Raw genomic sequence first — 14,471 nt, 5'->3', positions numbered from 1 at the left:
AAAACAATATCAACAAGAGTATAAACAAATACTTAATGCATCACTGTCACAGAGAAACACAACCATAATAATACAAATCTACTCTGTACACAACCATTGTAATCACAGATTGAACGTGATGAGGACGGAATAAGGTTTGCATTCAGCAAAAAATACCTATTTATCTATATAATGCAATATGTCATACAGTAAAAATTTCAATAAATCACAAGGTCAGAGAAAAAAAATGTCAGATCTTATTTAAGAAATCACTCCTAAAAGTCATTATTTTGGATTTTTTAATACAACACAAGAAAACGTCTTTGGCAGTTTCTTTCATTAATAAGGCCAGATGGTAGCAGTGAGCCCACGTAGTGCCCATCTCATGGGCGGGATACCCTCCTTCTTGATGTCGATTTCCATGATGGGGTCCCGTGGGGCTATTCTGGAGGGATAGAGTGGGCACTGGAAGGATGGTTCCTGTAGGGCGGGTTTCTCGTTAATTGGGTAGCACTGTAGATGGAGGACAGGAAGGGGGGCATAACCCTGTCTGGAGGCCTGGTCCTGGAATTCATTGGTTGTCTTCTCAATGGAACACCCCCAGAGGGGTATTCAGTTGATATACACGTTCTCTGGTGGAGGTTGAAGTAACTAAAGAAGGAAATGAAAATACCAAAATCAATTTGTTCATGAATTATATAATTAATACCAAATTCTGTTTCAGTCTTCAGTCTATTGTTAGCTTTGGTAGCAAAATACTCTTGAGGGCTACCTGTTTCAGCAAGGCAAGAAGTCTTCTAGGATTGAAGAATGCTCCTAACCAATAGGCTGGCATGGCCTTTCTTCCCCGTAACATGCAAAAAATAATCCTTATTTAAAACATTAATTTTTTTTAACTAAAGATGAAAGACTTAGTAGGATAAAGTGTTAGTTATTTCTAAATCTGCATAAAAGGATTTCCACTCCCAATGGATCCCCCACATCTTTAAATGTACAATACCCACCATGCTGAGGATCTTTTCAAAGTGTTTCCTGCGGTCCTCCAGATCCCGAAGCCACTGAGCGGCCTTATAGGTGTAGGCTGGGGCGGTGGTGCCGGTCATCTTACACCAGATCCTAGGGATCCTTAAGTGGTAGAGGTCATCGGCCGCAGACAGGTAGTGGTCACTCAGCTGGTCACCCATCACATTGTTCTCACAGACGTTCCTTATCAACTGTTACCAAGTTCAGCAAAAGACGTTGACGTCAGAATACAATGTGTCAGACAGTGTTTCCGTAAAGTTTAGGAAATAACCTGCTGGTACCTGTATGTTAACCATCTTTACACTTCAACAATTTCATTGTTCATGAAGTTTCTTGGAGTATTCTGACAGGAAATGTGTTTGGTAGACACAAGGAAAAACTCACAGTGAGTGTATGCCGGTGTTGTAGCATAGACTTTCCCCCCGCATAGACTTTCCCCCCGGAAAAACGGGCCCGGGTTAGAGTTTCCCGCCAGAAAAACGGGCCTAGCACAGAATTTCCCCTTCGGAAGAAACAACCCGGGCCCGATTTTCCCCCCTAGGAAAAACCGCCCCAGTATAGAATTTCCCCCTGAATGCCAGTACGCTTTTTCCCCCTCCTTGCATTTTTTTTACTTTAAAAACCGTGTTTGGTTCGGCTATTAGATTTCTGTATTGTCCGTATTCTTAATAACTTATCAAATGTGCAGTATAAAATCACATATTTTCATTACTAGCATTGTTAATTTATAGTATAAAAAATAAATGAGTGTCATAAAAAGGAATGTTTGAACACTATATGAATTCATATTAGATTCTATTTCCATGACTAAAGCAAACATTTTGGATTATGCATGCACTTAAAGGGGCATAGACAGATTCAACTGAATTTTCAAAACTAATTTAAATGCTCACAATTTCAAATTAAGGCATCGTCTAATGATTAGCAAAAATTTGAACATCCTTTTTTGATTAACAAATGAGATACAAAACTAAAAGTTCTTCAAAACGTAAACAAGGTTCGCGCCCCGTTATTGTTTACATATTGGAAATGTCATGTTAATAACAAAATGAAATTCATTAAATTACTAGAAACTGTCTGAAAGTATTTATAATTGACCTCTTTATTGAAATTATCTACTTTAAACAAATATATTTTAGTATTTTAATCCATGTAATCAAAACATGACACAGGCCCTGTTTACATAACATATTTTTGGAGCTCTAAATCTTGTATTTTTACAACTGATTTTTAAAATTTAATGATCACTCAAATAATCATAAAAATTATGAGAGATAATTTTTTTTATTTTTTGTTTTGTTGATTGTTTTTTTTTTTTTTTTTTTTTTTTTTTTTGGCAAATCATATATTATATATATGATATCCTAAAATGATGAAAAACAAATCTGTATTACATTTATTTTTGGCATAAAAAAAATTGGTATATTAATTGTTAGAAATGAATTGGTCTTTCAAAGAACACGCACTTAAACGCACGTACAAGTACACCATGTTTTTACGTTGATTTTTGTTTCCGTTAAACAAAGCAACTATATAGTTTTCACAACAAGGCCAGTTTTTATAAATTATGCTCTTGATACTTTTATTCTTAATTAAACGCAGTGCTTGAAGATTGTAACATCATCTGCCTTAACTGAATTTAAACTAAAGCTTAAAAAATAAAGAGGAAGCAGATGAATTTATGATTTTTTTTCTCGCAAATAAAACAATGTTAAAGTCGGTAAATCATATCATTTGTAAAAAAAAAAAAATGACAGAAATAAAGGAATATCAAAATTTATTAGATTACTGATTACTTATCAGCATCGCAAATACAATTCACAGCAAGTAAAGCATTTTTAACACACTTGCTAGAACAAAACTGTAATAAAATGCAAAGTCCAAACAGTGCAAAACTGATAACAAAAACTATCAAATTCAATTGCGATATATGTATTAAAAGAAACATAAATTGATATTCATAGTTCTTCAATTCTGAAAATAATTCAGCCACTTTTATGTGTGTCTGTGTTCTCAACTAAATTCTATGTCTTTGTCGGGAATTTTAATTGTTATTTAAATATCTTCTACATAGTTGAAATGAACTCCACTTTCGTTGGTTAAGTATATACACATATTTGTGAATTTGAAGTTTCCAAGGGTTTCGCTTGAATATTTTACCCATCGCATAGATTTGTTACTATTCGACCTTCCCTACCATGGTTTACAGAAGAATCGCGTCTCCTTAAAGCACGTTGCAGGTCAGCGGAACGAAGATGGAGAGGAAACAAGACCCCGGATAATGACCACGCCTTCCGATGTGCTAAACGAGCCTACAGGAAAAATCTCAGATACAATAGGTATCAGCATATTAACTCAAACATAGCCGAATGTGGAAATGATTCTTCAAAAATGTATAAATTGATATTTGGATTGATTGGCAGAAAAAACAGCAATCCTATGCCGCCTAACGCCAGCGATGCATCACTGGCGGAGGAATTCAGTTCCTTCTTTATGGATAAAATTTTAGCCATTCGCAAAAGTTTAGACGATTTTGAAAAATTTGACCCAATCTTCGGACTTAAATGTACACAAGAGTTTAATACCTTTGATCCTGTTTCAGATGAGGATGTTTTACGTGTGATTAAAAGTTCTAAGCCCACTACCTGCCCAACTGACCCAATCCCGTCAAAATTAATAAAACAATATTCTGATGTGATATTGCCAACAATTGTTTTCATAGTTAATAAATCACTAACATCTGGTTTATTCGTTCGACCCCTGTTGAAAAAAAGCGGTTTAGATGTGATTTTGAAAAACTACCGTCCTGTAAGTAATTTAAGTTTTATATCGAAAATTGTGGAAAAATGTGCTCTGAACCAATTTATGAAATATCTGGAATCAAATAGATTACTACCTAGCTATCAAAGTGCATATAGAAGAGGGTTCAGTACCGAAACAGCTCTCCTGAAACTGTCATCAGACATTCTGTGGAAAATGGAAAAACAGGAGGTTACTGCCTTGGTCGCATTGGATCTCTCTGCTGCATTCGACACAGTCGACCATGCCATACTTAGCAACGTGTTAGAAACTACTTTCGGAGTATCTGAAGTGGCTCTTCATTGGTTTCAATCATACCTTTCGTTCAGGAAAGCCGAAGTGCATATCAACGCGTCTAAATCACAGCCTAGATGTCTGAACTTCTCGGTACCGCAAGGCAGCATATGCGGACCTGTGTTATATACCGTGTACGCGAGTACGCTACAACATTACATCAAAGATTCGGGTGTGTCATTATTAGGTTACGCAGATGACCACTCTGCATACGACAGTTTTAATCCGAAGAGTTTCGCTGATGAGAAACGTGTAACAACAAATTTAGAAAAAGTGTTGGTTACCATCAATGACTGGATGAATCTGAACAAACTAAAACTTAACCCTAGTAAAACTGAATTTGTACTATTTGGCAGTCAACAAATGTTATCTCTATCATCTTCCATTTCCCTTAATGTAGTGGATACGGTTGTTAATTCATCTCCTTGTATCAAATATCTTGGATGTTATCTGGACGAAAATTTAACTTTCAAAAAATTTGTCAGTGAAAAATGCAAAACAATTTCATTGAATTTGTTCTTGATTAAACAAATTCGCCAATATCTTAGTGATGATTCGTGTAAACAAATTGTACAGTCCCTTGTCACTAGCCATTTAGATTATGCAAATAGTGTCTTGTATGGATTGCCAGAGTGTACCATTAAAAGACTACAGTTGTTGCAAAATCGTGCTGCAAAGCTTGTGTTGAAGCTGAGGTCTACGGATAGTTCTACTGAAGCACTCAAACGACTAAACTGGCTACCGGTACACTACCGCATTAAATACAAACTTGCATGCATTGTCTTCAAGTGCATTAACGACAGTGACAGCCCACAGTATCTTAAAGAAATGCTCAGTTTACGAACATCATCATATGGCATTCGATCCGTAAATCCTGCAGCGAAAACATTGAACGTCCCGTCCGTAAGACGCAAAACTTTTGCCTCTAGGTCTTTCACGGTAGCTGGACCTTCGATTTGGAATGAGTTGCCAACAAACGTTCGAATGTTAACTGATTACTATATTTTTAAACGACATCTCAAGGCGTTCTACTACACCTGTGCTTTTAAATAACATTTATTGTGAACACTAGTATATTTTATTTAAACAGCCAGTGAACATTTAGACTTTATTTGATATTTTAACATATGCATTGTTTTTTTATCATATGTATATATGCTATTGTATGTACAGCGCCATTGATTGCATACTATATGTAAAATTGAGCGCTTTAACAAATTTTAATAATTATAATAATAATTTAATAAATAGATTTGCCGTACTGACAATAGATTTGAATGTCAGTATTCAACAAAGCTGCTATCGCTAGAATTTCAGCTTCTGTTGCCCATGTTCCGTTTATAATCATGTTAGAGCAGTCAATATAGCGGGTAACAAAGTGCCGTTCCACCTTCTCCGAATTGGTTTTCATCCATTTCACGACAGAGTTTCGTATGGCTTTATGCTGGGCCTGGCATCCTGTAAGAGCATAACTAATACATCTGAAAAAAACAGTTGCCGTCTCCTCTGACTTCCATAACTTTTAATGGACAATGGTTTGCTAAAGGTTTTTTTTTATTTTTCCACGGTGTCTTTTTCTCAAAGACACATTAACGTTATGCTTTGAAATTTGGTTTTCTTGCCAAGTAGCATCAACTGGAAAAAACGTATTTTTTAATTCAAAGCTTCCAGATACAAGTACCTCCTCCTCAACCCTTTTGCCATTCCCAGAAACATCATCAGCAGCAACATCAGCATCTGCTTCCTTGACACTTTCGTCATCCTTAGAAACCTCTTCGTCATCATCATCTGTTTTCTCCTCCTCTTCCTCCTCCTCATAGTCATCAACTCTTTCGTCATCCCTAGGAACCTCATCATCAGCAGCATCAGCATCTGCTTCCATGACACTGTCGTCATCCCCAGAAGCCTCTTTGTCACCATCATCTGTTTTCTTTTCATCAACATCAATGATTTCTTCAACAGCATTTGTGACTTTGTCATTAGCGTCACGTTCTATCCCTCCGATACTGTTTGATATCTTCTGATCAATGTCTGCATGGTTGTTAGCATTAAGACGAAGTTTTTCTTTTCTGTCAACACACTTCTTCAGAAGTTTCACATTGTAAGAACGCTTAATGAGAGAACCTTTAAGATTTCTCAATTTAACGCACCCTTTGCTTAGAACACTGGTAACAATGTACGGTCCTAACCATTTTTTTTCCTTTTTACCACCCTTTCTTGTTGATTTGTGGGTGTTAAATACAAATACCTTTGTTCCTTCATGGAATTGTCTGAGCGGTACTCGTTTGTCTTTGTAGTACTTTTTTTGCTTTGCTTGGGATAGTTCAACATTTTCTTTTATCTGTTCGTTAATGCTGTCTCTTGTGTTTTGGAGCTTTTCGATCACCTCTTCAAAAGCTGGTTCTGTATTATCCGTAGTATACTCGCTTTCAGATTGTTGTTTTCTTTGTGGAAATGCATTCCGTCCAAATATTGCCTCAAATGGCGAATATTTTGTCGTTTTGTGCTATAAACAATAAAATAAAATATGTAGATTAATTTGCTTTAATATTGTTAAAAAGCACAGTTCCAAAGCTTAAATCAAAGTACTGAAAGTACTGACAGTTGGTAAAATTATTTAAACATTCTGAAAGTAAACAGTCTTCTAAAATTTGTCGCCCCCTAGGTTTAAGCCGAAATTACATTAAAAGCATATTTGACTTTGGAGTGCTTATAAGTGCAGCCGAACAAATTATAGGAAACCATTTTGTTCCATGTATTCTTTGATCTTCATCTATTCGAATGAGTTATATCACTAGTCTAGTAAAATTATAAACAAAATTTAAATGTAAATTTAAAATGATACCTTGGTTGATCTGTAGGCAAACAAAACATCATCAATATGTTCGTCCCAATCACACAGATCTGCGCTGCTAATTTTAACTAGCGACTCCTGCAGAGTCCTGTTGAATTTCTCAACTAAACCATTAGTCTGGGGATGGTAAGCCGACGACAATCTTTGTGATCCAGAGTACTGGTTGATTAGTTTTTGTAATGTTAGATTAACAAATTCTCTCCCCTGGTCACTAGAGTAGACTGTGGGAAACCCCGTTCTTTTGCAAATCTTTAAGAGTTCAAATGCTATAGTTTCTGCTCGTTTATTTGAAATTGCGGCTGTTTCGGGCCATTTTGTAAAATAGTCCATTAATGTTAGGATGTAACAATTTCCGGATGACGACTTTGGCATGGTTATGAGGTCCATTCCTACGTGATACCAAGGTTTAACAATCGAAATGGGGAAAAGTTCTGCATCCGACTTTTTAAAAGCTCCTCCCTCTTGACATTCCAAGCATGAATTGACATATTCTTCAACGTCTCCTGACAAATTTTTCCAAAAGTACATCTCTGATATGGCCCACAGTGTTTTTTCCCGGCCAAAATGGCCGTTTTTGTCATGCTTGTCTTCCAAGATCCTTTTTCTCTCTGACAAATTAATGACCACTTGTCTTAACTCCCCCTTCTGGTTTTTCCAGTACAATATTTCATTTTTTATTTCGTATGCTTTACTCCTCGATCTGATTTTTCGTTTTGTGTCCTTACATACATTTGGAGGGTATACTTTACATTTTAGGTAATTGAAGACATTTGTCATGTCTTCGTCCATTTTTACTCCGTTGAGGGGGCATCCGAAAAACGTCCGAGGTTTCCTAGTCCATATAAACCATGTAGGAGTCGAAACTTTGACACACAGATAAAATATTCAGTTGGAATATATATTTGATCAATTGTGTAGTCTAAAAGTTTTTCTTCTACCTCACTGAACAAGTCAAGCAAAAAATCTGGGGCATCAACACATTCTACTGACCCTACCAATAACGTCTGTACAACATCGTAGAGTATAACACTAAAATGAATGTTAGTTTTCAGAATATCTTCAATTTCATACATATACTCCTTTATCTGTAACTTATACTGATCAGTTCCCGTAATGCGCAAAATATTATTCAATACTTGTATCAAGGCGTTACTTTTTGGGAGCAAACCTGTAATTTCTCGCTTTTGAATCATGTTGAAAAGCATGCTTTTATCAGAACTGGAAGTTTTCGTTTAAAAAGTAAACCAAAACCAAAATGCATAACAAAACGAATTCCGGAAAAACGCAATCCGGAATTATAAGGGGGGGAAGTCTATACTGGGGCGGTTTTTTCCCCCCAAGGGGGAAAGTCTATACTGATTTTGTTCAAAGGGGGAAATTCTATACTGGGGCGCTTTTTCCGCCCAGGGGGGGGGGAGTCTAACCCGGGCCCGTTTTTCCGGGGGGAAAGTCTATGCGGGGGGAAAGTCTATGCTACAACACCGGAATTCTGTCAACAGTTGATGAAGAATCACACATTCTTTCATGATGAAGTCATTGAAGATAGCGTAGTCCCCAGGTAGTTTACGGATTTTCTCCACAACAAACTCACGGAATGACTGAAATCACCAATGTCGGGATTTAATTACAAAATAATACATCTCTACTTTCTCAAGTTAAAAACTTAATACGTCACAAACAAATTTAATCTTATCCATTCCATTGACTCTGACATTGTATCGACAACACAACTGACATTACTGACATCTGTGATACATTAAAGTTTAAATGTAACAATTGTACTTATTTTTCAAAGAGGGTTTGACTTTCTCAATAAGTTTTAAGAAGTTTTGATAATTCTAAATATGCAGGTCACGCCAGTATGGAATGATATCAACAAAATCAAATATTTAACAAAATTCAACGTTCAAGGAGAAATCATATGACTGTCATATCTGCCGGCGTTGCACCAGGACAAGGACTAATAAGTGTGGTATTCTGTTTCTCAACAGTTTGTTTATTAACATTAGCCCATGTGATTTCATTTTTCTCCATCTAGTAAACAAACTACAGATAACTTTTACGTGTTCGACTAAGTCAAACTACCACATCCAGAAATATTTGGTTAAAGTTTCTGTAGGCCATGAACATATATTGTAAGTATTAAAGAATATCATGTCCATCATTTATCTAAAGCTTATTACTTTATATAATATATAACATATATACAATGAAATTATGCTATATTATGTATATCTTTCGTAAAAATCTTTATACCGGTATTTATGGAAACTTTTTACTTACTGTGAGAGATCATTTGTGGGATTTTAAGATCCAATTGTATAATTATTTTTCTTTATGGAATAAAACTTTATTAAATCAAACGATACAATTATATTTCCAGTACGTACTTAAACCGATGTCAAAGATGTACTAGTAAATAGTTGATATTTGACTATTAATCAATATTCTTCTTAAAAATAAAAAAAGCTTTTGGTATAACTTCAATAAAGTTATTCACTGCGAAAATGAGAAATCCTTATTACTATATAGGAACATCATGATTTTCAGATGTCATTATCTAAAACAGCTTGCACTGTCCAGCTCTTTTTAGAGTGTGGCACTGAAGAATGTGATAGAAAATGTGAGTTTTATTGCAACCCTTGTCATCAAAAATTGTGCACACAATGCAGAGATGAACATATGAAAAGTCTAGAAAACAAGAACCATGAGGTGGTCCTCTACCAGCAACAGATGACAGAAGATAGAGAGAAACAGACACAGCCTCTATCACTCAAAAAAGTCAGGGAGTTCAATGTACCAGATCTCCTTGGCATATTACATATAACATCATATCGATCAGACAGACTCTGGATCAGTGACAAATATGGCAATCTTGTCCAAACAGATCTACAGGGAAATGTGATACAGAAGATAAAAACCAGTGGTGGAGAAGAAGGTCACCACACCGTGACACAAGACGGGAATCTGATCTTTACAGACATAGTCAATAAAGTCATCAATAGGATAACACAGGATAACAATATCACTGAGTTCATTAAAACTGGAGTCTGGGTCCCACTCAGCATACACTCCTCCCACATCAACGAAGACTTACTGGTGGGAATGACTGGTTATAGAGAGGCTAGAGTCACCAGGTACAACAAGACAGGAAAAGAACTACAGAACATACAAAAAGATAACAGGGGGCGAAAACTATATAGTAAACCACACTACATCACAGAAAACATCAATGGAGATATCTGTACATCAGACTATACTAAGGGAGTAGTGGTGGTAAATAAATCAGGACAACACAGGTTCTCCTACAAAGGTCAGAAATCAAAGTTCCGTCCATATGGAATCTGTATTGATGTCTTCGGTCACATCCTGGTGTGTGATTATCACACTAACTCTGTTCACCTCCTTGATCAGGACGGTCAGTTCTTGTCTCTATTACTCACACACGAACAAGGGATATACGGTCCCTATAGTGTTTGTGCAGATGAAAATCTTTATGTTGGACAACTACAGGGCACACTGACCGTGTTTAAGTTTCTCCAGTGAGAAAAAAAAAACAATTGCCTTTTTCATTATACACTCTTTGAGTGTACATGAGAATATTTTAAATATAACTATATTTCAATCTTTATAGATTAGACATTTTAAATCCTGCGTATGAATAATACTAGAGATACATTCTGAATATCACACTGAATAAAGTTTGAAAATTATCTATTTATCAAATGTGAATTCTTCAGCATACTGAATACCTACTTGTACCTGAAATGGTGAAGACAACAAACAGAGATCGATAACATATTGACAAACAATACAAATCTGTGAATAGGGCAAAAAACTCAGAACCTTAGAAGTTCCAGAGCTAGGATTAGATGTAACGTGCCAAACAGGAGAAAACATTTAATGTTGACTAGACGCTCTAACAGGAAACCCTATGCATTATTCAGGCAAATGTTAACATTACAGTCGGGGTTGATGTTAAAGGGATGAGTTCCTCATTGACAGCATTCATGTTGTCTTTAGAGAGACAGTCATTTAAAGCTGAAATTATTTAAAGATATGTATTCCGTGTTAAACATTATTTTTGCACAGCTGAAGCCAAACAACAATTTCTGAAGTATGAAAAGCTATCAAAAATGAAGCATTCTTGCCAATTCGACGAAATATTATTCAGTATTAACAAAAGTACTGGTCGGGAAAAGAACACGATGTTCTCATGCATATTTATAAAGGACTGACGTTTATGCTGGATCTGCGCATGTGCGCGGGAAAAGCATCGCGAGAATCATCAGGTCAGGAAAACTATGTTTTGTGACGTCTGTTCAGTGAGGAAACAACATGACTTACAAATCGAGCAATCAGCTCAATAAGTTGCATTTAATGCATTTATGGGTTACTACATAAAATACTACATGTGTTATATACGTGCTGCACTCAAGTAACTATTCCTTGGTACAAAAGCTGTGCTCAAGTATTGACAATGTTTACAACGTGTACAACTTCGAAACATACAGTATGCTCAATACACGTTCTCTTATTAGCATGATATGAAATAAGAAGTGATTTGTGGTGCCTTGCAATTATAGCAAAAGCCTTTTACACTATGTATTATAGAATACATGACAGAAATAGAAGATAAAAAATACCAATTAAGTATAAAAATCAAGGCAGTTTCTCTGAATGCCCGGATACCTATCATATTTGTTGATCAATTTGCAATCAGAAAATGTATTGCTGATATTCAAATTCTCTTTTCCAGCAAAAATATTGGAGATTTGACATATATAATATGATTAACTATAATCTTTAACTTTAAAGAAATACTGTGGATAAATTTACATAACATTGTGGATTCAGAGATACTTTCATGAGTAGTTTTGATTATTTAACTGCTAATTTTACAAACCTGGTGATCATACTACCTTAAATTAACATATAAAAACTTTGCTAGTTTGTAAATTCAAATATTTTCAGTCATTTTTTATTCTGAATAATTTTAACAGAGTTGATGAATGTATACAAGTCCACTGGGTTTTGTTGGGTGAACATGTTGATGACATTGTATATAATTTGGGAGCAATATTTATAATATAATATTATAGTGTATATATAATGTACATCTTAACATGTTCTCTTGGTTAATTTTCAAACATGCACATTGTCATATAGTTGTATTTGTTAAGTAATGTGCATTGTTTCTAGCACCATATTTATGAGAATAAAGTATTGTCATGGCATTACATGGTACAATTTTGAAGTAGTGTGATTCTGATGAGATATGTTGTAATAAAACTAAATTATACATTACATGTAAGGATAGAAGCAAATCCATGTTGTCTAGATTTAAGTTGGAGGTGGGGGTGAAAAGATTTAGGATATGATAATTGCGCATTAAATTTCGAAAATAAGGTAAAATATGAACTATATTCCTTTCAGTCTGTTGTAGTCGATATTGGATATCAAAGTTGATATATCTGATGTTGTGACATGGCTCAGCCGTATGGACACATAAATTGAAAAAAATTAAAATTGAAAAAAGTTGAATCTTCGTTAGATTATACTTGTCTTTAATAATATTGACTTTTGTAGCTCCATAAGTTGGAATTTTTTTCAGGATCAGAATTAACGATTTTGTTGTTGTGGTTAGTGTTGTAGACTTGTGTGAAAATTTTACTTAAAAACATGCTAGAGAGGTTGTGGATGACAGGAAACCAAAATCTACTCACTTGAGGATCAAAGTTTGAGATCATTGAAAGAATATGTTCTTACTCATGTTCTCAAAAAGACATATAGCAACTTTAACTAAAAAGCTACAGATGTTGCATATGCAGAAGAATACTTAAAAAGAGCCCATGCATTTGATGTTCAACCCGTACCAAACATTCTAACAAATGCTCATGAGCAGCTCATGAGACTCACATGAGAATTAAGTAAGAATTGCATGCAAATTAGGTAGAACTGGATTTTGCTCATGTGCAGATTGTTAGTCTTTGTTAGGGAGGAAAATACTAACCAAAATGCACATGTGCAAAATTATGCTCACCTCAATGCTCATGAGCAAAAGTCTATTCAATTTGCTCACCTAAGAACAGCCTTACATTGGTAGTGATTATTCTAATTTCAGTTTCCTCACATGAGCAATAGGTGAGCAAGAGGTGTATATGCATTTGATTTTTCTATATTGACTGGTTTTTCATGACCAATGGACCATGACCAATGGAACTTTGAAAATATACTAACTTAAACTTCAATTTTTTTGCAGATAAAAGTTGGAATCAAAAGATCTGCAGATTAATAACGGACCCTAGCTGCATGAGCTAATTGCATGTATACATGACGGAGTTCTGATGTCCAGGCACTCATTTAAAGGAAATGCAAGGAAAAAGATTGGAACAGGATGAATTGATTATGATTCTTATGACCACTGGATTATTTTACACCCAAGTATGACTGCATGCCACTCATAAATTCAGCAAGGCAGAAACATCTGCTTTAAGCCTCCAAGACAACTTTAATCCATCTAGTACTCATTTAAGTGCAGTCAAAAATTTTGACTAGACATTTACATTGGATGTATGTTCTACTGGAAATGGAACTATTGGATAATAATACTATGATTGATGTGTACTGTACATAATTATAATTAAGTTAAATTTTTTGTGTCATTTTAAGTTTAAAATAGGATGTTCACTGAAAATAATTATGCATGCATCTATTTACATGTACATGTTGCTCAAGAGTATTTAAAATGAAATTGATTGAATCAAATTCAAAACTACATGTATAATTATATAATGTTTGTAATCTGAATTTTGTTCTATTTTTGCTTGTTCAAGTTAGCAATTGTTGCACATGAGTTTCATGAGCCTCACGTGAGCAATATTCTAGGTGAGCAAAATGATTCCTCACATGAGCAAAAAATGCTAAAGTGCAGAACCCTGCTCACGTGAGCATTTCACCTAATTTGCATGTTAAATTGCACATGAGACTCACGTGAGCAACTCAGGTGAAGAAATCTGGTTAGTCCTAACGTGAGCTGCTCATGAGCAAATTGTGAGAATGGTTAAGTATGGGAAATATCAGACATGAGCAGTATCAATTCAAACATGCAGAATTTGCAAGGTGGCCAGTGTAATAAAAATACATAAGAATAGTTATAACAGTGTCAAAAGGTCAAGGACAATAAGATGGTCAAAATGAATGGTACATTTATCACTGAATTGCAAACAGGCTACTATTGGAATATTGAATCCAGGGCAAAAGGTCAAAAGACACATCTGTGTTTATCACTACAGAAGCCATGATTTACGAAATGAATATTTATATGAATAATTCACATTTCAGAGTTGCTGGCGTTTCCACATGAGTGAACAATTCTCAAGAGGGACGTCAAAAATATACAAATGATCAAGTTAACACAATGACAATAAAGATTACAACATTCAAGTTTTAATCAAACTCAGCAGTATACAATATTTTGACACATATGCATGAAAAGTCTTTAAAATAGAAATAAATATAT

General features: G+C 35.0%; 1 protein-coding gene across 1 annotated transcript; it reads left to right on the top strand.

Moving 5' to 3' along the window:
- The first annotated feature begins 9,631 nt into the window (after positions 1 to 9,631).
- LOC134238774 (uncharacterized) lies at positions 9,632 to 10,495 on the top strand. The gene has a single exon (XM_062720893.1). The coding sequence runs from the start codon at positions 9,632 to 9,634 to the stop codon at positions 10,493 to 10,495; it is 864 nt and encodes a 287-aa protein (XP_062576877.1).
- Positions 10,496 to 14,471: the final 3,976 nt, after the last annotated feature.

This window comes from Saccostrea cucullata, unplaced genomic scaffold (assembly GCF_032062105.1).
Source record: "Saccostrea cucullata isolate Sc308-1 unplaced genomic scaffold, CSIRO_AGI_Scuc_v1 ctg12913, whole genome shotgun sequence".
Lineage (NCBI taxonomy): Eukaryota > Metazoa > Mollusca > Bivalvia > Ostreida > Ostreidae > Saccostrea > Saccostrea cuccullata.
Note: the sequence above shows the minus strand (reverse complement) of the source record. Positions and strands in the feature narration are given on the sequence as shown.